This window comes from Fundulus heteroclitus, chromosome 15 (assembly GCF_011125445.2).
Source record: "Fundulus heteroclitus isolate FHET01 chromosome 15, MU-UCD_Fhet_4.1, whole genome shotgun sequence".
Lineage (NCBI taxonomy): Eukaryota > Metazoa > Chordata > Actinopteri > Cyprinodontiformes > Fundulidae > Fundulus > Fundulus heteroclitus.
The window spans coordinates 11,516,786-11,541,199 of record NC_046375.1 but is presented as its reverse complement, the minus strand read 5'-3'; the positions used below and the strand labels follow the sequence as shown (position 1 = coordinate 11,541,199).

At 37.5% G+C, this 24,414-nt stretch overlaps 1 protein-coding gene across 4 annotated transcripts in view; it reads right to left on the bottom strand.

The window, feature by feature from the left end:
- Positions 1-2,477: 2,477 nt before the first annotated feature.
- The window catches only part of adgb (androglobin), a 46,080-nt gene continuing 24,143 nt past the window's right edge, over positions 2,478-24,414 (bottom strand). For 3 of the 4 annotated variants that reach the window (XM_036147387.1, XM_036147388.1, XM_036147390.1), the window contains exons 20-35: positions 23,502-23,666; positions 22,687-22,825; positions 22,245-22,373; positions 18,937-19,030; positions 17,784-17,915; positions 17,034-17,181; positions 16,740-16,927; positions 16,459-16,640; positions 15,808-15,926; positions 13,007-13,118; positions 7,494-7,651; positions 6,378-6,533; positions 6,155-6,239; positions 5,962-6,064; positions 3,832-4,015; positions 2,478-3,715 (exon numbers count right to left, since the gene is read on the bottom strand). In XM_036147387.1, the coding sequence (XP_036003280.1) occupies positions 3,674-3,715; positions 3,832-4,015; positions 5,962-6,064; positions 6,155-6,239; positions 6,378-6,533; positions 7,494-7,651; positions 13,007-13,118; positions 15,808-15,926; positions 16,459-16,640; positions 16,740-16,927; positions 17,034-17,181; positions 17,784-17,915; positions 18,937-19,030; positions 22,245-22,373; positions 22,687-22,825; positions 23,502-23,666 (2,136 nt within the window). In that variant the 3' untranslated portion in view covers positions 2,478-3,673. The remainder of the gene's footprint in view (positions 3,716-3,831; positions 4,016-5,961; positions 6,065-6,154; positions 6,240-6,377; positions 6,534-7,493; positions 7,652-13,006; positions 13,119-15,807; positions 15,927-16,458; positions 16,641-16,739; positions 16,928-17,033; positions 17,182-17,783; positions 17,916-18,936; positions 19,031-22,244; positions 22,374-22,686; positions 22,826-23,501; positions 23,667-24,414) is intronic. The other variant, XM_036147389.1, reaches the window with a different exon arrangement.

The window sequence follows — 24,414 nt, the reverse complement described above, 5'->3', positions numbered from 1 at the left end:
AGTATTCCCCCGGTTAAAACATTGAGCTGTGCAACAGCGAAGTAAAAGGGAAATGAAACATGTTCTTCAAAAATCTTACAAATCAAAAAGTGTGGCACGCATTTGCTTACAGCCACAATTGGCTTCAGAAATCCCCTGGTCGACTAGCTGTCTCTCTTTGGATAAGTAAATAGTATAAATCCAGGGGTTCAGTGAGTCCTCAAAGATTTGTTAGAGAACATTAGTGAACAGTAATTCTATTACTCAAGTAGAAGTATAGATATTAGGGTTTAAAGTATTCTTTAAACCCTAATATCCTTACTTTACTCAAGTAAAAGTATAAAAGTATCAGGTATAAAACTACTTAAAGTATTAAAGTAAAACTAATACCCCCTTTTACTATAATTGTATAGTGTGATAATGTTGAAAATAAACTAGGATTGCCTGTATCACCCACATATTGAAAATTACCCATTTAATACAATGCAAACATATTAAAAGGTCCATATAGGTGTGTATTGGATTTCATGGAGAAGAAAATCTGATGTCTAGTTGCCTATAAGTACTGGTGCAAAAAGTCAAACTTCAGAGACATTATGAGTAATACTTTACTTGTTATTATTGGAATGTAAATGAACATCCAAGTGTTGCTACAGGAACAGATGAGGGCAGCCGATATAAGATATCAAACCTGGACATGAAATTTTGTATATTACCCTCTTGTAAAAATTCACTTGTATGGTTGTCTGTGTACAGTAGATTTTGCCGGAACGAAAACAAGCTGAAATAAAATAGAAGTAACAAGAATATTTTTATAATGTAAAGAGTAGAAAGTACAGACAATTGCATGAAAATGTAAGGAGGAGAAGTAAAAAGTAGGTTAAAAAAATAACTACTCCACTAAAGCATGAATAACCTGAATGTCTACTTAAGTAGGTAACAAAGTATTTGTACTTAGTTACATGACACCTCTGCTGAACAAACAGCATCATGAAAACCAAGTAACACAACAGACAGGTCTGGGATCAAGTTTTTCTGTCGTCCAAAATAAGGTTATGAAATAAAATCCCAAGCTTTGAAGACAAATTCTTACAGAGCGGGCTGTATTTGCGATCTAAAAATAAAGAAAAAATAAAATGCAAGAGTGGAAACTTAACAAGGCGCAGCTATTCCACAGAACTGGCAACATCTGTTGCATAAAATGTTGGTGGCAGCCTTATGCTGTGAAGGTTGCTTTTTCTGTGGCAATACCCTTCAACCTCATCTGGCTGAATTTCTGCTATTTTGCAAAGAAGAATGTGGGCAAAAGTTTCTATCTCAAGATGTCTTTAACTGGCAAAGACGAACCTCAAACGTCTTGCAGTTGTAATTGCAGTAAAGGGAGATCTACAAAGTAATGACCCAAAGGAGGAAGACCTTCCTAACACTTCCCAGTTATTCACTACTTTAAAGTTTCTGATTTTAATGTGGCAAAACCCCTCTGAAAAAGTCAGAGGGGTTATGAATACTTTTGCTAGGCCCTGTAAAGGCAGCACATTCACCAGTTTACATGAGGCCCTCTCAGTGTATTTATTTTCTTGAGCCTCACTTTATCTTTCAGAGTGTTACTGTGGCTAGAGAGAATACAGTTTATCTACTGACCAATCAATCAGCGGCACTCGGCTTGTGGGAGGTCGGCTGCATTCGACTTGAGTCAGACAGTCAATACAACGACCTTCATCCAAACAAAAGATTAGCCGAATCTGATCAGGCCTGCTAGGCATTCTGGCCGTCTACTGGAGAGAAAGAAGCGGTTCCAAAGAACAAATCAAAGTTGTTTTTTTTTTCTGTAGATGAAGGTGATGATTAACGATCTTCAGACGTGCTTGCTATTAAGGAATTTAAAGAATGAGAATTCTTATTCCTCATGGTAAAAATGTCATAATCAATCTCTGTGAGAGCGGAGCTGATCTACTGAACAGCTCACAACCCTGATTCCAATCAGACGCATCGGCCACAGAAAGAGGATCCTGTTGACACGCTGATCCTGCATTTCTTTTAAGCTTTCATGCACTTCACCTGTTTCTCTCTTCCTAGGACTACTTATCTGGAACCTACCTTGAGCTTCCCACAGAGCAAATTTTGGATTCCTTAATAAAAATCTGGCAAACCAAAAGCTGCAATAAACTTCCATGATCCTTGACCCCTTCCTGTAGATCTTCCCTTCTGATGGCTGCTCATCTTGACTTGTGTTTGTTGTTGCTGTGCTCACAAGCCTCGGTATCTAGCACATATAAGAAAGAAAACCTGCATACAAACTTGCCATGTACATTGAATCCTCAGGCCCTCCTCTTTTACCTCTCCATATGCCCCTGCCTGAGCTCCATTAATTAGTACTTTTCCACTCAACAAATTTCTCCCTCATTAAGTTATTTATGTGCCTCTTTGTTTGAGTCACACAGAAAACAAAATACAGTACGACTCATGAAAGAAATCCAGAACAAGAGGATGTGTAGGTGAAAACGATCTCTTTTATTTATAAAAACAAATCCAAATGCCTTTGTGATGGATGACAAAGTACCATATCACACTGGAGAGTTCGATATCTAGTTTTTACTTAGAAATGAAACTAGAGCTGGCGTCAAAAAGAGGCTGCACTCTTAAAGCCTAAATGTCTGTGTAAAGACATTTTCCATTTCACTTTTAAAAGAAGAAATGTTGAACTGCAAACATGAAACAGTTTCTAAAACAGCTCTTTAACTAGGAAAAGCATTAAAATAAACCAAAAAAAGTTTATTCATCTTATGTTATTAAAAGTGGAAGGAGTAAATAGTTTGTCACAGTAGTGAAATCAACAAACAAAATACCTGCAGGTGAATACAAATATTTATCAAAAGTCATTTAGCTCTGCAAGTCCATTCAAAGTGAAACTCATATAGATTAATTTCAAAACTCTGATGTATTTCAAGAGTTTATTACTGTTAAATTTGAATGGATAGAGCTTACAGCTAATCTGAAATTTTGTTTCTCATAAAATCAAGGTCCCAGCATATGGGGGAAGAGTTGAAAATGAGAAACCCCAGAGCCAACAGATGAGCTCAAGGCCACCCTGAACTGCTTTACTGCCTCATCAGAGACACAGGCTGACGCCGCCCCACGCTGCGGTATATTGTTGCAGTAATTAAAGTGAAAGGAGCCCAATCTGAGTATTGAGTGTATATAATGTACCATACATGCAATACTTTTCAGTTGGCCAACATTTCTTTTCTAAAATGTTAAAATACTCAAATGTATTACTATTACACTATAATCATCAAATTTAACGGAATATCTGTAATACCTCATTCTGTTTTAAAATAATCCATGTGGTCTTTTTTTATTTGAATTGCAAAAATAAATTCACTTCTAATCCACTGCACTGCATCGTTACATTCATGAACATCTACGGCCTGCGGTATCTTTTTAGTAACCTTTAAGACCGCAGCAAAAGCACCTTTGAATTGTGCAACCAAACGTTTGGTTTGGCGATGTGCCATAAAGAGCAAGACACAAATTAAATTGAGGTTCTTAAGAGTTCAAGCAGACTTGTTGAGCTGAACTGACATTGAATCTCAAGGCCAGGAGTGGCAGCGGTTTTCTCTGAAACTGCCGCTTCAGGCTCCTCTAAAGCTGGTTTCTCCACTTGCTCCTTGTTTAAAGTCTTCATCAGATGGCTTCAAAGTTCTTTGCAATCATATGACGATTTCTCACTGGCCTCCTGCAGAGAGGAAAAAACTGACAGTATGATGTCTAACCAGTGAGAGATGCAGCCAACATAGTTCATTATGGTCTTCTGAAACGATGACCAACATCCCATGTATTGGTTTCACTGACCAGCATCTTCTCATAGACCTCGAGGTTATGCTTCATTAGCTCACATTGTTCCACCATGTGCTGATTGAAAAGCTCCAGCACTTTTTCACGGGCCAACCGATAGCTCTGGATCTTTTTAAAGCGCTCCTGCTGCCTGGCCTCCTCTTGCTGAGAGTCCATTAGCTCTGGATAGTCCTTCTGGTGTCTGCATCCAAGCACAAGGCCTTAATGTACACACAGTATAGATTTGTATGCATATTTTATATATATATATTTTTTGTCTATTGCTCTTATTTAGTACACTTATTTTTTGTAGAGAAACAGAATTGTAGGGTTTTCATTAGCCATCTGCCACAATTCAATGAAATAACTGCTTGAAATACACTGCTCAAACATTTAAGCAACATAATATCAAGTTAGTTAAACCTGTGTAATATTGATCAGCTCAGTTCAGCACTAGAGAGGGCTGTTGATCAGTGTCGGCAGTTGTGGTGTTAATGAAATTACCAACAGGTGCACTAAAGGGGTGAGAATGAGATGAGCCCAAATGGATTTTCTGGGAGAAGTCAGTCATTTCTTTGTTCCCCATTGTTTGACTGCTTTTCAGCAGTTTTGTATTTGAGGATCAATGTCACTATTGATACCGTGAGACAATATCTGGACCTTAGAGAGGCTGCACGGGTAGTCCAACTCCACCAGGACGGCACATCAATAACACTGACTAGCCTCTACACTACACTGAGCTAAATCCAAAACAACATCTCTGTGATATCGTCTTTAGGTCCATCAGGCGCCACCAGGTTTCTCCTCAGACTGCCCAGCAGTTCAGTGAAGCCCTGGTCAAGACATGGGAAGAGATACCCCAATAAAAATATCGTGGAACATGTTCTGACGTTGTCAGGCATCCATACAACTACGTGGGGCGCATACAAACCACCGAGGACCATCTTGATTTGCTGCAATGACATTTTAGCAAACTGGACTAGACTGGATTAAGCCCTCTTTGGGTTGATCATTTCAATTTTTATCAAATAATGCGGCATCCTTCGGTTCCCAAGACATTATATTATTCATTATTGGTATGGGTATCCAGCGTGACATTTTTTCCATTGAGATGTTATGTATCATCAAAGAGTCTCTTTAATTTCTTTAAGCAGTGTATATACATGACTATAACACATGACTTTTATGTTTTCAAATTAATTACTAAAGTAAATTAACTTTTAAATGAGTTTTCAATGATATTCTAATTTATCAATATCAACATTGTGTAATAAAGCTACAAGTATAGCATGCAAAAATTTTGCTCTTTAGATTAGTGCATTCCTGGTTTAAACCATCACCCCTGACAGACCACTCCTTGGGAACACTGTGTTTGCTAAAACGTCCTCCCACAGCGTCAGCAGTCATTCACGCCTGGACATAGTAACGCACGTTATCACACACACCTTGGAGCAACACAAGAGGAAGGAAAAGGTGACGGAAAAGGGGCACATCTCTTTGGAACAACGGGCTCGTCGGGGCTCAGAAATAGCTCTCTAATTAACGCACCCAAATACCATCTCATTTGTCCTGGAGAAGGATGGACAACAGGAGAGGTGGAGAGAGCGAATGAAAGATGGCATGTGGGAGATTCAGTGGGAATTCAGGTGGAGACTTGTCTCCTAAAAATACTGACAATGTTTAATGTTGAAACACATCTAGTTCAAGGTGTTGTTACTTTAAGGTTGAGGTAAAATGTACATTTGAAGACATTGAAAGGCCGCGATTCTAAGAAAAAAAAACAGTGTAAATAGCCACCACCACTTTTTAGTTGAGGCACGAACAGTTATTCAAAAGTTCCTCTCTTCTGGGATGTATGCATCACCCTTTCAAGATGGGGAAAAGTCAGGAGACATATGTCTTCACTGCACTAAGGAAAGCTAAGGTCATATAAGAGAAATTTAGTTTAATCTACTCTTGCTGTGAAAAGGGATGCCGTCACATGTACCTATGATACATCATGCATCCTGAAGCCTCAACAAACTGCACCAATGTCCCAAAATAAAATATTCCTCAGTGAGATTAAGTCTTTGTAGGTCTGCAACTGCAATTCCCTGAAGTAGTAACAGCACGAGGAGTAATTTACATGCAAAAAGAGCAACATCAGACCTGATCAAGTGACTGTAGTCTATGTGAAGACGGGGCCAGAAGGGGGCAGCCATTTTACCATTGGCTGGACTGATATGGGTATCAGGTTCAGAGTCGGAGGGAGCTGCAAAATAAGCAATGATTGTATTTATTCAAAAGCATTAAAAACACAAAAAAGCTAAATACATGCATTTAAGTCATTCTGGTATAATACCAATGTCTTTGCTTTCATCTGAAGTAGCATCATTACTTTCCTTAAGCTGAACTTGATTGAGGAACTGGACGCGGGACTGAAATGCCTACAAAAACAGAACAATGTCTCTGTAGTATTTAGTATGTTTCTTTGAGTACATTATGCAAACTTTATTTCCATTTGTGATAGGGAGTGAGTATGTTATCACTGGATTCAAGACTTCTATCTGGGTTATGTGGGCTACCTTTTCAGAGCGTCCTGGCTCGGCCATTTCCCAGGCTTTTTTATTGGATCTAATCTGGTCCGCTCGCTCAGTCTCTTTCTTCACTTCAATACACTCTGGTTTGGTCTGGTCAGTGACGATCCGCAGTGTCCAGTTTGCCTTAGTGAGGTCCAGGCTCTGTGCAAGATAATAAAGGTCATGCTCATTTCAACAAACATGAGCTGAAGGTAATTATATTTTTGCCATTAATGATATTTTTAATGAGAAATTCAGAATAGAAAACTACCAGATACCCAGTTATCAAAGATTACGTGTCCCCATGTCCTGACCAAATGTACTAAGATTAGATCATTTTGGATAATTTACGAATATTTAGTCCTTTGCTTTTAGCAAGATTTTGCAGAAAATACACAAAAACAAGGAAATGTACTTGTCAATCAGTACAAAACCAACTATTATATATTAGATAGATCACATTTTTATCAAACCATCACCACAATTCAATTTTAAGAATATGCTGTATTATAAATGAGCCTCCTTTAAATTAACTCAGATTAGTTGCTATGATTAGGTATTTTTGACAGAAAGGTCACAATAAAAAGCAGGGCTATTTAAATGTGTAAATTTAGTGCAACTTTATAAAACCAACTCCAAATGTTACAAATGAGATTTCCGTCAACTAAGACAACAAATAATGTCAGTAAATGCTGTGTGGCTATGCATCCCAAATAAAAGAAGACATACACCTTACTTTACCCTCTCATATTACCTTGTTTTTTTGTCTTTTGCTAACTTTTCAGTTTTTGGAACTCCAATAAAAAGCATCTTGTCTGATCTGAGGGTGCTTTGGCAAGTAGACTAACAATAAAAACATGTGATGCTCGCACTTGTTCCTGTCTAACTTACTAAAGCTTGATATTTAAACACATTTTACTAAGTCAAAGAGGCTATACAATATAAAAGATATCTGTAGGAAATGTAATTAATCTGATATAATGCATTGTTTATAAATGCTAAGTTGAACAGTAACCCCTATCCAACACTCACATATTCTTCCTCACATATTTAAAATCTCAAATTTTCAGCCCTACTTTGTCACTTTTTTTTATTTGTTACTGTGTTTTTGTAATACATTACCGTTTCCTGCTTGTGCCCAGATCTGTGGCCAGCAGCTGTTCTCCCTTTCTGCTTGTCAGCTTCACCTTTGCGGCTAGTTTTTTGTGCGTCCGGCTTGTTTCCATCTTGGCTTGATGTGCTGACTGTAGAGGAAGACTTTAAATCTTCATGCTTGAACACTAAAGGTTAAGACAGCAAGAAAGCATTTTTTGTTTCTGTTGTTATTTTAACATCATCTTAAAAAGACCTAGCTATCATTAAAAAAATGTGCTTAGTAATTTTCAAAAGAATGAACAAGTACATTTGCCAGGACTTTAGAGAATATATATAACATGATATATTGGTTTGGAAATTTCTTTAATCCAGTAATAAACAGTTGTTTTTATATTTTATACATCTACCTTGATCACTATAAATGTGATATTTGAATATAAAAAAAACACTGTTTTTTAAATAGAAGTCATGTCCATATCTGAATGAAAAACTTTTCAATCTAGTTCAAATAAAGTCCACTGACAGAATGTGATCAAATCAGTACATGTGTTTTACACTCACATGTATGCTAGATGGCACTGTTGCACTTTAAAGCTAAAACTAACACACTTTCCAGCTTAGATGAAGTGAATCTCACCACTTTAAAAAATTAAATATAAGACAAAGTTTGTTTAAATATAAAAATGAGATTATGTTTCAATGGTAAGTGTCACAGTTATCACAGATCATAAGTGGACAAACAGCTACTGTTGGTAGCTAAATATTTTTAAAAGCTTATCAAAGCATATACAGGTGATATGCAATACTGTGCATGTGCCAAACACATGCTGTACACCATTCTAACTGCATCATGTTACGCAAATTGCAAAATAAGCTTAAAAGTGTTGCCTGGCATGCACCACATGTGTATTAGTGTAGCGTGAAGGGAGCATGATCAAGGGCACAGTCCCACCACTGAGACAGAGTAAAATTGGGTGAAATTAATCCAGTCTTCTGCTTGGATATTTCCCTCGGCACCAGGGGGCAAGAGCCAACTTCATCTGACATCCCATTGACCCATTTTTACAAAATTATCTGAAGAACACGGGAGGTTTTTGTAGACTGACCCCTCCATAGATACACGAACAAACCCGGTGGCAAAATCCTTAACATTCTCAAATAACATGCATTACAATGATTTATTGTGTCCAAACATTCTGCAATTTAAATCAAAGTACAAATAAATTGTATTTATACAGCATATTGTGGGAGGGGAGGAAGGGGAATGGCAGTAAACGTTTTCTGTTGCTGGGATATTGTACAATTGATTTTCTTATTGTATTTGGGTAATACGTGTTTTTTCTCATTTCCCAAAATATAACAATAAAACAAAATTATAGTAAGATATATTACAAGAGGTTAAATATATTCTACTTCTACTATATTATGCTATAACAATACTGTGAGATATTAAAATACTATTGTTTGAGTTGAAAGCAGGTGGCCCATTCCACTCCTTTTTGGAACAAATAAAATAATCACATATATCCATCTCAATGTTGTCTGTAAGTATGGATTTGTCTGATATGACTTGCTGAAAGTGATTTACTATATTGCCAAAGGTATTTGGTCACCCATGCAAACAATCAAAATCAAGAGTTCCAATCATGTTCATGGCCTCAGGTGTATAAAATTAAGCACCTAGACAAGCAGACTGTTTCTATAAACATTTGTGAAACAGTGGGTGGATCTCAGGTTCTTAGTGAACCAAAAAGTAACTAGTTATAGTTACTGGTTACTAATTTAGTTATAGTAATATCAAAGTAACTAGTTAGTGGGGAAAGTAATTATGCATGTACTTTGTACAATCTAAAATGTCAATGAATTTGGATGATTTTCCTGTTCTTGGAACTTTAAATTACTACTGAGTCCAATTTTGAAACATCAAACATAATATATATTTATGTAGATGTCATGTAGACTATTATGTCTAAGGTTTAAAACAGAACAATAAAACAAACTAGAGGTTTTAGAACTTCATTATTATTGCACATTGACAGGCTACAACCAGCTATAAAACGGCCATGGCAATAAAAAAATGCTTTTCACAAAATAAAATACACTTTGTGGTAAAATTAAATAGGAGTCACACCATTCCAGACAACAGCCAGGAAAATGTACTTAAAGTATTTTGTTGATTTTAAAAGGTAAACAATAACAGCATGCCACTGAAGATGCATGTGCCTGGTTGTAAACATAACGTATAAGCTTTGGCCTTCTTCTGACCATTTATGTATTAAAAATCCAAACAATAAACCATATTAATTACTAACTCTACTAAAAATATACTAATGATATCAAATCAACTTTGTTTGAAGAAGTTGTTTAAGAAAGTTATTTAAAAGATTTATGAAAAAAAGCAGAAAAAGATATCGATGTATGATGTATGTATACGGAAGACAGACATCCAAAACTAGGATCTATCACAGATGTGTATCCAGAGAATATCCTACACAAAGATTTCCTAAAGATGTGTATACAGAGGATATCCTCTGCAAGGATCCGTTAAAGACTAAATGTTTCCATATATCACCGTAAACATTTTGGATATGTGGCAGATATGTACATTTGTATACTACTGGATCTCTCTGGAAATTGGGCCTTTTTGCCCAGTGTCCCTTCACCTATTTATCCATCCATCCAGCACATTTTTGCCTTGGACTTAGTGCCTAAGCTTTTAGTTTCCGACCACGGCCTTTGAATTTGCAAGGCATCTCCTGCATTGCGGTGTGTGGCTTTTGCTGTTGGTGCACCGTACTCTGTCTGTGTGGGTGCAATGCACGGTGAACACCCGCCCACCTTAAGTCTCCTAAGCCAATCGGCGTCATGTATGCCTCTATCTAATCCCCTCTCCCCTCCCTCCGCAGGGTCAGTTTTCCGCCTGCACTAGAAAAAAAAAAAAAAACAGCACAGTATACATCACCCAGTGCAAAGCAAAGCATTAGATGCAGAGTTGTAAAGCATGACGCCACTGGACTCCCATTCTCTGGAATGACAAATTGCGCTTCTCCATCTGGCAGTCTGACCTTATTGTGCCAAGAGTAAAGTTTGGTGGAGGCGTGTTTCTGATGTGGGGTTGTTTTTCCAAGAGCTGGGCTTGGCCCCTTAATTACAGTGAAAGCAACGCTTTGTTAGCAGACAACGATTTTTGTCGATTCCGTGCTCCCGACAGTTCGGAGATGGCCTCTTCCTCTTCCAACATGAGCAAAGGCCATAAAGAAATGGATGAGAGAGTTTGATTGGATGATTTTGACTGGCCTGTACAGAGTTCTGACCTCAATCTGACAGGACACCTTTGGCATAAGTGAGAAAAGAGACAGGCCTTCTCGTCCAACATTAGTGTACGACCTCACAACTACGCTTCTAAAAGAATGGTCAAAATTCCAATAAACCCAACCCAGAACCTAGTGGAAAGCCTTCACAATAGAGTTGAAGCTTTTATAGCTGCAAAGGGTGGACCAACATCATATCAAACCCAATGGATTAAGAATGAAACCTAGCTTTAGTTCATATGTGAGTCAAGGCAGGTAAGCAAATACTTTGGACAATATAATGCATTTATATTATATGAACTTATTTAACATCAATTTAGATAATGGATGTATAGAAAAACAATAAAAACTAAATAGGTACAGTTGAAACCAAATATTTACATAGCCTTAAAGACACAACGCCAAATTTTCTTACTGTCTGACATTTGATCATACAAAACTTTTCATGTTTTCCATCAATGAGGATTACCAAAAATATTACTTTCTTTATCTGTGAGTGCATTAAGGGACAAATACCTTAATATTAGGATAAGCATGTGGAAGCTAACAAGCCTCAGTGCAAACTGAAGTACAGTGGAAGCAGCGTCATGTTGTGTGGGCGATGTGCTCTTCATTCATTCATTCATTCAATTTTATTTATATAGTGCCAAATCATGAAACATGTCATCTCAAGGCACTTTACAAAATCAAGTTCAATCATATTATACAGATTGGGTCAGATTATACAGATTGGTCAAAGATTTCCTATATAAGGAAACCAGTTGATTGCATCAAGGTCCCGACAAGCAGCATTCACTCCTGGGGAAGCGTAGAGCCACAGGGAGAGTCGTCTGCATTGTACATGGCTTTGCTGCAATCCCTCATACTGAGCAAGCATGAAGCGACAGTGGGAAGAAAAACTCCCCATTAACGGAAGGAAAACCTCCGGCAGAACCGGGCTCAGTATGAACGGTCATCCGCCTCGACCGACTGGGGGTTACAGAAGACAGAGTAGAGACACAACAAGAGAGACAAAAAAGCACAGAAGCACACATTGATCTAGTAATCTGTTCTACATTAGATGGTAGTAGCGGGTGAGCCGTCTTCTCTGGATGATGTCACAGTTAACAGAACGCCAGTGCTGCAAGAGGAACTGGTGCTATCCACAAAATAGATGGAATCATGAGGAAATAACGTGTGCAAACCAGCCAGCCTACAAACCTGATCCAGTTCACCAGTTCTGGGAGGAGGCATTGGCAAAAATTCCAGCACAGTTCTGAAAACCATGTGAAGACACACTCAAAGCTAATGTAAACGTCTAAATGAAAGGATTATATATATTATTTTTTAACCATGATTTTATTTGCCAAGAATTCATTTTGCTAAAGTAATTGTTAAAGTACATACAAAGACTATATATATTTTTTTATTCCGTGTATGTAAATATCTGGTTTCAATCATGATAGCAACATTAACAAAAGAAACAAAACAACTTTGTCAGATTTTAATGACAGCACACTGGCATTTTTTGTTCTAGCTATCGTCCATACTGTCCTTTTACAGATCCGTTTCACAGCAACACAGTCCCTTTTTAATGCAGCACTCCATTAATTCCCTTCAAATTGTTCAAAGGACTACGCAAAGTTTTCAATTGATCTTATCTAATGGCTAAAATTAGAAGTGCAAAGCCTGGAAGCCAAGGTTCCTGGACCAGCCAATAAGAAATGGGCTTAAAAGATCACTCTCTAATCTGTAAAAAGTGGCTGTATTCATCTAGTTTGCATTAGGCCTGCCATTACAGGCTTTTGGCTGTCAGAAGCAGAGATTAAACCTTAGAATGCCTTGGCTCTAACACTGCTTCCTAAATATCGATCACATTCCAAGGCAAACAAAGAATGAAATATAGAAGATCACAGATGTGAAAATATGGAAAAAACATTAGGATCCTAGGAGCCTAAACGCTGACAAATTGTTTAATACAAAAACTAAATGTAAAAGGCTTCACTGGCCATTATAGGCATACATGTATGCCTATAATGGCCAATAGCACTTATATCACTGATCTCCATCAGTAGTCCTGATGACATTTAGTTCCATGTTATATGAATCATGCGGAATGCATATTATGATCTGAATGTTCAGATCGAGATTGACTTGAGAGTGATATGCTTTTCTTGCTATCCTAGGGGCTATTGAGAATGGCTAAATGTTTGATGTGGTAACTAGATAGGTTTTATATATAGTACACACCTCGCATTTCATTCTTCTTCATTTCTTGTAGCATATGGACAAAAGCCAGCTGGGATTCATCCAAATTCCAGCTGCTACTGAGAACCTCTGCCTGCACCACATACTTATGATCCTGAGAAACATAAATAAGAAAAACATTAAAAATGAACACTGCAAAATATAAACAACGAAGTGCACTCAGTACGAAAATATACATAAATGTATTATGCATACAGTATGATAATCATAAAGTTATAAAGATAACTTATGATACACTGATAAAGAAGCTAAAGTGCAACATACTTTAGTTTTAGATATTCCGTAATTCATTTAAATAAAACACATGCGAGCAAGGGAAAAAAGTTGTTAGTCAAGATAAAACCTGATGGACAACCCACATTCATGACAGTGAAAGAAAAGGCCAACAGTATTTCAGATAAAAAAGGAAATTCAACCTAGAATCTACTGGAGAGGAGAAACACACGGAGCAAAATTAAAAACTGAATGTTAATAATTATGTAAGTTCACATTTACATTATAATAATGCACCACTTTGTTTTGCTGTTGTTGTTTATGCAAAAAATACAATAAAAAAAATAATGTTTGTGGTTGCAACCTGTCAAAATTTGAAAAGAAAATGTGAAAACTAACTTTTAGGAAGCCACTGTATAGTCATGTGAAAAATTAGGACACACCATTCTATATTTCTGACTGCATAGGAATGCACTTTCATATCAATAGTAGTAAGAGCCTGCAGTAGTTCCCATGATGACATGGTTAGAGTTCCTGGAGACTTCTTTTAGCGTCTCAGAGTCTGCTTTCAAGATGAACTTGCAAGGATAACCTGTCTAGGGCACTGCCAGCTGTTTTGAATGTCCTCAACTTGAAGACTATATTCTATAAATCTAATTGACTGCAGGGTTTACTTCAGAAATAGGGTAATCGTGATGGTTGCGGGAGGTGCACCGTTGAGCGGAGGTGGGCAGTGTTGGTGTTGGTTTTGGAACGAGGAAGCACGCGGAGCATTGCGTCATGCTTGAAGGAGGACGGCAGTGCGTACGTAGTGTGTGTTGAACTAATAATTCAATTCAATTTTATTTATATAGCGCCAATTCATGAAACATGTCATCTCAAGGCACTTTACAAAGTCAAATTCAATCAGATTATATAGATTGGGTCAGATTATACAAAAATTTCCTATATAAGGGAAATTATATAAGGGAGAGTTGTCTGCATTTTAAAGCATTTTAAAGGGAGAGTTGTCTGCATTTTAAAGCTTTGTGTTAGAGCTTTTGTCTCAGCCATCGCGGGAGCGAGGAGAACACCTTAAAAGTTCAAAGGATTTTTAACTACAGTGATGTGGTTTTTATCGGTCTGATTACATGGTCACCATCGGGCTGCGGCCTGCTGTTGTCAGCAGATGGAGCTTGAAGCTTGACCAAGCTCAAGCTACTTTCAGCTGGGCAACTCTGCAAAAGCATCCCACAGCTCCTCCCGGGTGCTGTGAGTCTTATTACAGAAAGACAGGCCAGAAGTAGAGAAAGGCAGACAGCCGCTACCTTGTACTGCATAAGGTGGATGGATGAACACTTCAGAGACAAAACTTAACAGCTTTCAGTGTGAAATGAGAGAAAGCCTTGATAAATCCACAGGTCTGACACACAGTGTCAGAGTACAGAAAGCTTAAGAAAGCTTTACCCTTCAGGTGTGGTTTATGGTTTGAGAATAATAAAATTATATTTTGGTTTGACCCACTCTGTTCAAAGTGGGCCTTAATATTAATGTGTTGCTCTTCGGTTGTTCTGGACTTCCTCAGAGAAAACCCCCCATTTCTCCTCGCCCCGCTGCCAATCACTGAAAAGAGAGGCGTTCACTCAAAACTCTTCTCGCTTTGACCCTGGTCCGCTCGCTTTGACCCTGGTCTTCAGCGAAGCCGGAGGAACCCAGGCTGGTCCTGAAAAAAAACTGCTCCTGAAACACTGAAAAGTATCAGCCAGTAGAACTGGGGCTTATGTTAGATAAACAAACACGCTATCATAGGGTGTCCTATGTTTGACATAACTGTATTTATAGGTTAAAGACTGATTATAATTAAAGGATGTTTAAAGTAAAAACCCCTAGAACTCGTTATCTTGTGTGGTCTTGTGCCTTATCACTGTTGCTTTGCTCTCAATCTTGATTGATTCAAGGTCTGGATCAATAGCCGTTTGATCACGCTGATTGCTGCTCTGATGGTCCACTGGTCCTCTGGATTTGACATGTTCTCAAACAGTAGTCCTGATGACTGATGAGATTTTTAAAAAGTTTTACAGGATTTATAAAAATTGTTAGTAAATTATATTCTAAACGTCAAATAATACAAGAATGATGGGGTGCTAAACTTCTAACAGCAAAAATTCCCTATTTTTAAATCCATGTGTGGTTAATGTCAAAAGAACAATGGCTTGCTTATGATGCATAACAGGTTTGTAATTTGATAAATAGGGTGCAAACCTGTGATGGTATACAATTACAGAACATGCCTGTTATCTTCTGGCAATTAATCACAGGTATTTCACATTCCGTACCAAATACTGATAAGTCACACAGTCACAACAAAAACACCCCTCCACATTCTGTTGCTTCTTTTTGTCAGATCTTCACTGTGTAAGTGTGTGTGGGTGAATGTAAATCAGTACGTGTGTGCATGCTTACAAATCAGGTGCTATCTGGCAGGAAGCAAAACTGATATGGACAGCCAGCAACTAACTGAGTGAGAAGGACAAGCATTCAAAGTGAGGCCGGTTACGTGCGGTCAGTGATACAGTAGTCTTTGTGTGTACCTGGCTTTGGTCAGAGGAGACGTCTGATCTTACTGCGGCGCTGTCTGCACAGTCTCTTTGTTGGGGAATATCCTGGTTTAAGGGTAGAATTTGTTTGTTTTCATCTGCACAACTGGGGTCTGTAACACAAAGTTGACATCTGTGTATGTCTGAGATGCTGAAGTGAAAATGTCCACAGTCAAGTCATTGACAGAGCACAAAAGCCGACCAAAACAGCATACCGATTCAACAAGTGTGGGTCTCCGGGGTGATGGAAAAAAATAAATAAATCAGGAAACTGCAGCCTTGCAGACTGAGTGCTTCAAACACACCAATAACATTCACTGCAGCTGTCTTAGTTTGGAAATTATTTAAATTATTTAACCGCAAAATCTTTGACCATAAACATTTTCATTCCAAATTTATTGTTCAGTGTCATTCAAATTACAGACGTAACATTTTCATCTTGAGATATTAATGACTGAAAAGGTGGATGCTACTAAGCAAGGAATAAAGTGTCAAATACAGGAGAAGACTTTAAAAACATCAGCATGGCAGCCGAACCTCCAAAATCTAATGGCATCTTTACTCTCTGCCACATTAAGATCTGAGACTCATAAAGCTTTCTCCTAATGTACAAGGTTTTAATAAAAAAGCCTTAAGCAAGTGTACCTGATGAACCACAACCTTTGTTGGCCAGGAAGAAAAATGCAGGGAGTACAACAAAGCCGTTCCCAGTGTAACCAGCCACCTCCTTCTCTTGGTCCAAGACTGACAGGTGTATCAAAACGTGTGGATCAGAAGTTTCAAACTGAATTGTGCCGAGAACATCTCTTGTCACCTGAACGCTGTAACTGTGGAAGGTTTTCAGATAATCATAGGTGTCATTAGTCTCAGAGGATTATTAACTTTGGCCTAACCATACTGTTTATGCTGTTAATTCGTCTTCTCACCGACATATGAGATTTTTGTTGTTGGGAATGTAATAATCTTGGAATTCCTTCACTGAGAATACACTGAGAGGAGGTTCACGAGACAGTTTTGGAAGTGGTTCTTTTGAAGAGATCAATCGCATCCTCCACTTGGCGTCACTGGCAGGGATGCCAGGTCTGTTTACCTCTGCAACAAACGTATAACCGAGCTGTAACAGAAACAAAAAAACAAAACCATACCAAAGTATAACTACCATAAAAAAACATTGTGTTCTGATACTTTGAGAAGGTAGACAAATCCCCATATCCACAGACCTTGTTGGGTTTATAAACATGAGGAAGCACTTTGAGCATCTCGACCTCCTCTCCCGTATCATTGTTTGTGACATGCAGGTAACAGTTAGGAACAGGAGAAAAGACGATTGGTACCAGCAGCATCTCTTCTGGAACAAGGAGTACCTCTCTATACAAACAACAAAAATTAAGTGGTCAGCTATAGTTACAATTTTAGGTAAGTAATCAAGTTAAAAGACTAGTAATGGTGTCTAGAATCAGACAGTGTTTCAGCTTTACTGGCACCATTGTGTAATTGTAAACTAAAAACAATATTTTTCTAATTACTGAATGCACCATACAGGTTGGGTTGACAACACCACTCTTGGTTTTGGAAACTTTAAAGAGAGAAGGGGTTTTAGTAAGAAGAGGGAAGGAAATGTAAGATGCTAATTAAAACTAAGCTGTATTTTCTACAAGTCAGACAAAGTGGAGCCAGAACATAATACGAAAAAGGTTTCTGCCCATTATTGCCCACGTTATACAAGTTAACATAAGGGACTTTATTCTCTAGAATATTCACATGAAGGCTGCAGTTTTTCCATCCTCCATAGTATTGTGAAAGGTGCATCTCTATTTAAATTCTAAGGGAAATGTTTTACTATAATATAGTTCTTAAAATGTGTCATTATGACAGCTTGTAAGAGGGACTTTGAGTTGACAACATAAATAAGAGTTATTTAATTCTGCTGTGGAACTGTTTAACTTCCTAAACTTTATTTGTTCTCTAACCTGAAGATCAAAGCCCAGGAGTGGGCCGTCTCTGGGAAAGATACGGAGTAATCAGCAAAGGTGATTCTTGTAGATTCATCCTGCAGACAGGGGTAGAGTTCTCCCTTCTTCTCAGAATTTTTTATGATGTACCTAGGCAGGAAAGATGGAAGTCAGAGTGAATATAAAAAAGTAGGATTATGAAATAAGTTTTATGTATACGTCAAGACCATTTCTAAAATGTATTCTCAGAACAATAAATGTTTACACTTTAGCAAAACAGAGTAAACCTAATAACTAAAGTGCATGAATAAAAAACTATGGAGAAGAATAGATGCAGATTTTGCCTCTCAGCATGAAGTGGATGCTTTTGTCAGCTAAGACAAGCACATGCTAAAAGCTTGACAACACCCAAACAAATGTCTGCTCTGCCCTCCATACACAAATTGAGCTTTCAGTGTTCATGCACATATATACTTCCTCAGGCAGGGGGTCATTCGACAGACGCTGCAAGCTGATTGGTACGGGGTGAGTATAAACAGCAGATGGTACCACTGGGAAAAGATGGAACACAATGTGGAAAATACTCCCTGCATGGCCCCCACAGGCTGCCACAACCAGGAGAGGGAGCAAACTCTGGGTATGCGGTGCATCAGAGGCAGAGTACATGACCTCACAGTCTACACAGTATTGGCAAAGAACTAAAACAGGAATGCTTTTGCATTCCCTCAATATTGGCATTTGTGGCTCGAAATGTCCACAGAAGAAAAGGTAAACATTGATGTAATAAAGTACATTTCAGTAAACTGGAATATTTGTTCAAATAAATCTTGTTTGTCAGATTAAAAGTACCTTTTGAAAATTACCTTTAAGAAGGCATTTTAAACATACCTTTCATTAAGCCCACACCTTATTACTAATGTAATATTTCATTCTGGGAAATTAAAAGTTGCATTTTCATTAGCTGTAAGCGGAAAAACATTAACAACAGAAACAGAAGCTTGAAAACATCAGCCTGTATGCAATTATTCCATATAATGTGTTTCTCTAAGATAATTAAGTTACTGAAATGAATGCACTTTTGAATGATAGTCTAATTCATTGAAATGTTCCTGTACAATTGTGGCTCTTTTCCTCATAACAGTTTAGCAATATTAAAACCTGTCTTATTTACCGTAGCAGGAAGGCAGCATGTTTGTCTGCATCGGATTCAATCTTCAGCCACATATCTGAAAGGATCTTGGAAGCCTTTAGGTTTTCCTTTGTACCTGAATTGCATACAATGACAGAAAAAGCAGCCACTATTAAGGCTAAAAGACAAAACATGTTTCTGTCAACCAAATCATTATTGTAGGCTGGATGTCCTTGCAGCCCCTGTGCCTCCCATAAGCCCCCCCCCAGGCTAGCGTCTGCTTTCCCTGTGTGCCCACCCGGCTAGCGCCTGCTTTCCCTGCCCCCCCTCCTGTTTTTTGGCTGCAGGTCCTTTCGGCTGTTTCTGTAGTGGGGGCATTTCTAGTGCATTGTGACCCCAGTGGTTTGCCTGGCGATCTGTTAAATCGTATGCGTGCTGTGCTTGCTCGGTGTCGATGGGGCAAAACGGCTTCCCTACAACTACTCATGATTGTAGCCAAAAGATGCACCTCGTTTTCTCTCTCTTTCACATGCATGTGCACGCACACACGCACAGCTACACATGGATGCCGGTCCTTATACCGTTTAAACACTTGTTTACTCCTAAATAACATGCTTTTATGACATTTAGCTACCATATCATACAGAACGTCTGAAGTTTTGGTGGCAGCTGTTTTCATTTTGATCTCTTACTGTGAACATGATATAATTATTAGAAGTAATATTTAATATTAAGAATATTATTTAGATCTATTTTAAACTTCTTTCTTTGGTTTAGTAATCTTTGGTGTTGTAGATGTTGTGTAGTTTTGTTTTGTTTTTCTCCTATACTGATGTCCTTTTAGTATTCTCTTTTTATTCTCTCAGCCTGCGTTGTCCGGTGGCCCTTGTCAACTTAAATCGATAAAAACAAATTGCAACTGGAGGGGTATCTTAGGCTCTCCCTTTGCAGAGCAAAATCTGTTGAGGCAATTGCAAGCATTACAGTCATACTTCAGTCAAGTTCATTAATATTGATCAGCTAGTTAGGGAAGGGGCACAAAAACTGGAACTCAGACTCATTTTGTAGGTCAGTTTAGCTATTTTATTTTATTTTCTTAGTCAGTTTTTGACAGGACGATATTGTTCTTTAGTTGATATTTTGCTTGCTTTTAATCCTTTGTCTTATTGAGTTACATTACTTATTTAGTCAACAATTTATGCGTTCAATTTAGCTTTTTGCTCTACTTGCTAATCTGCCACATTGTAGTTTCTTGCCCTCACATCTGCAATCCATCATTCATGACTCTGTTCTGTGTTTAAAGAATTATGTTTTTAGGTATTTTGTTCCAGATATAGAGGGGTAAAGATTTGCTGGCAACCATGATAAATGTGCAAAAAGTTTCCTCGGGCATCCTCTAAAAAAAAATAAAAATCCACCCTTTAATTTGAGCACATTTATTCATTGAAATACTAAATCCAAAGTCAAGAAATAATTGTTTGGAGCAGAAGCAGTGGTTGTACAAATGTTTGTACTCTTAATCTGTTTCTTTTTTTTTTCATTACTTTTGTATTTTAAAAGGTGATCAGCTTCTGAGGCGTTTAAGATGTAATCCATCACTTTGATTCTCAAGCGTATAAATATGACATGACACCGAGGAGCATTTCTTTTAGCAAGGGTCCACTAGGTCAGATGAGGTTTAAAAGGATCATGGAAAAGAAAATCTTCAAAGCCCACTTCAGAACAACCTTTAGACTCCCATCTACATGTCAACAGGTTATTGTAGTAGCCTCATGTCCACTGATAAGTGAGAAAGTGGGTCTGTGACAGAAAGTATGGATATATTTATTTTGTAAGGGCTTTAAACCAATCAATTTGAAACACCAGGACATTATAAAAAACTGATGGAGTCTAATTGTAAACTAAAAATGATCAATGAATATACATTTATTTTAAAGGTTGAATTTTTCAGCATATTTCAATGTGGGATTGTTCATTTTAGGACCCTCACATTTCTATTTAACAGGGCCAACAAAATTGTGTGCTTTAGTATAGGTCAAGTCAAGATGTCTTCACAGAGTCATGCCCTGCAGACAAGATACAGAAAACAATTCCCACCTTAGCATGTTTTTAAAAATTCACCAGAAAAGGTACACTTTGACATTATTATTTTTCCACTATTTTCATGTGATAAACTCCTCAATCTTTTGACAGGACTTCTTGTTATTCAAGACTCACTTAAGTAGTCACAATTTGAAATTAAATGCCATGATGTGCCACGGCTAGGTGTTTGCATCTTTTCTATTTCGCTCTTTGTTTGTGAAGCAGCTTATCTCCAAACAGGAAAGAGGTAAGAAAAAAAAGAAGCTTGACAGCCTAGTCAGATCAAGGAGCTGAGCCTGAGTGTGTATAGTTTTGCTGAGGTTAATGGCATATAATCACCATCAGCATTTTCTGGCAGTGCTGGCAGATTCTATAACAATGTAACTATTTTAGATGTTTGTAAGGCTCCAACCACACGTCAAGGTTTTTTTTTTTAAAGCAATTCCTCATAGAACGAACTGTTGTTTTGTTTTGACACTGTCACATGTCAGGCCTGGAGTTGCCAGAACTAGCCTTAGGCGACTGAGATAAAAGCAGATGTCACCTCCAGAATCTCCTTATCCATCTACAGAGCCATGGTAGCTCACATTCCGTTTTCTACTCCTTTTTTATAAAGCATACGTTTATGCATTTGTCTGAATGTGACTGTATGCTTGCACTGTGTTTGAATAAACTGATTTAATATGGACTAAACATGGATCTAATCAGTTTTTTATGCAATCTCCATACTATGCTCAGAGTCTAGAGTAGTCAATCTGAAATGTGTGGGCTCAATTGAAGTTTTCTGAACACAATGTATTGACTACTGTCAGGATGGAAGGGGCATTTAACCCTGTATAACAGAAAGTGTTTCTGAACAGGATTACCAACTATAACTTTAAAAGCCTTAAAATTACATTCGGTAGTTTACACAAAGACCGAAATTGAATATGCACTGTTATGTACCACGCGAGTTGATTACATTGGAGAAATGTTGAACTGGTTCACCGTCTTCTGTCCTCCAATTTTCTTTAGTGTGCCACTGATGAACAATTTGAGGAGATGTGGTGCATCAACTGTGTGTTGTCGTGTCGTTATCCATTTCCTTTTGACAACCACTTACAGAGCTCGTTGTCAGTGTAATGGTACGGATGCCATTCTTTCTGCCATTTGTGCTTCTGCTTTGTACCTTAGCTTTCCAAAAATGAGCCTAATTTAAACATTGCAAGGGAGTGAATGCTCCTCTGGATTCATTGCATGCTTTGTTGTATACTTCTGAGGATATTTACCAGGTTTTGAGGCATTAACCACCCCTCTAACCAAGTATCCTTTAAATCCAGCTTGCAGAATGATGGCTGCCTGGGTTTCTTTGTCTGTTGGCTCCCTGTCTTTCCATATTTCAGATGGTTTTGAATCTACTGCAAACAGTGCAGAGAGAGGAAAAAAAGCAATACATAAAAAAAATCAAAAACTGGATAGAAAGTTGATTAGCACATTTACAAGTTATGCTCTGAAATATATTCCCTAAGGCAGCTTCATATAAGGACTAAATCATAGATTATAGCAAATAAGTATGAAGTTTAAAATAAAGACAACAAAATATCGCTCTAAGTAGATTTACAGTTTAACAGTTGTTGCAAAAATAAGCTGCAAGGTTGTATTCTATAATTTTGAATTACAAACATATGCAAACAAAGACAATGTTTTAGATAAAATAAAAATAGGACCAACATGTTGGAGGTGATACTTGTAGGTCAGAGGCCACGAGCGAGGGGTCAGCAGTAAGGGCTTTAAGTGCAAAGTGCTCCTCTGATGACGGGTTTCTGCCCAGGGCCTCACAAACCATGTGGTAAACTGCTGAGTTAAACACCTTTGTTTCCAGTCCACATGCATGCACCCAAACACACAAAAACATACACTTGTGTAAAAACACAAACTTTACAACATTGTAATTATATGAGAACAATGGGTAACTTTTAGATAAAACACATTTTAGGAGCTGTTAGACTGCTATTTATCATGCTCACCAGGAGTCATGCTAACTGATGATTATCTTGCAATACTAATTTATACAAGCCCCATTCCAGCAATTATTATTTACAAACTCACAATACCTTCTCTTGTAGGATTATAAGATCTTGGTAGATTATATTTCCATAAACAAATATGTAGTTTAATAGTATTTCTCTAATACAGAATAACTTCACAGCTGAGTTAATAATTTGCATTGCAACTTAAAAAACCTTCAATGGTAAAGTGTCACTTTGGCAGATATTCCTAGCAATGCTGAAGAATGTCAGTCTGAAAGCAACAAATCCATGACAATTATATAAAAAGTGTCACAAATATTTTCACCCATCAACATTATGCTTGCTAATAAATGTTTATTATGACTGCCACATTACTATCACTAATTCTGTTTTCACAAAAATGCTCAGCCCAGCACTTGGGGCTAGAGTTTCTCTGCACTAGCTATACATATGTACTAATTAATAAGATCATCTTCTGCAGGGCAGTATTGATGTTGCATCATAGTTACAAGTTACCTTTTGGTGTGTCCATGACCCTGTGATGGAGCAGGTGTGGGGAAAATGAGTCTCTTTCAGAGTCTTTCTGAGTGATGGCAGCGTCTGCTCATCATTAAAGGAAGCAACCACTCTGGACAAGGCCCTGAATATGGACAAGGCCTGCACAGTGAAGCGAGCACTTTCCTGTTAAGACAGGAAGGCAGTATATGTTTTCATTTACTGCAGCCAGTTAAACAAAATCAAACTAAAATTGCTGTAAATGGTTCTTAAAAATTGAAACGGGGAAATAGAAGTTCAAACTTTCAAATTGTGCTGAAAAACAAAAACAAAAACAAAAACATTCTATAACAGACAAAGATCAAAACTACAAGATAGTACATGGGACGTGTTTTTAGAAGCTGGAGGAAAATCAATTTTAAATATCATTTAGTGAAAAAAAAAATGGCAAAAGAAGCTTATTTTTAGTAAATGTTTAAACAAGTTCCGTTTTATATAACTTTATTCTTTTTTGAATTCCTCCATGTTTTTTCTCCTTATTTTGTTGTTTTCCATTATGTTTTTGACTAAGAAAATACCAACTATTGCTCAAACAAGTCTTCTTTAGCTCCAGTTTTAACCGGAAACAAAATTACTGTGTTGCTGCAAGAGACATAGTCAACCTAAGGGTTTGTCAGTCCATTTTCACAAATTTCTCAGCGCCTCAATTTCCACAGAGAGCGACTATTAAGAAAGGGTGTTATACTTCATTCTATTTTTTTTTTTTTTTTTTTTTACAATTTATCACTGATTTTCTTAGAGCCTCTTTAACATTGTACATTATTGTGACACTATTACTTAATTTAAAATCTTAACTGTCAAAATGTACACACATTAGAAATAAAACACTTTTGTTTGGAATCACGGATACTATATTGCCCACTACAAAAAACAA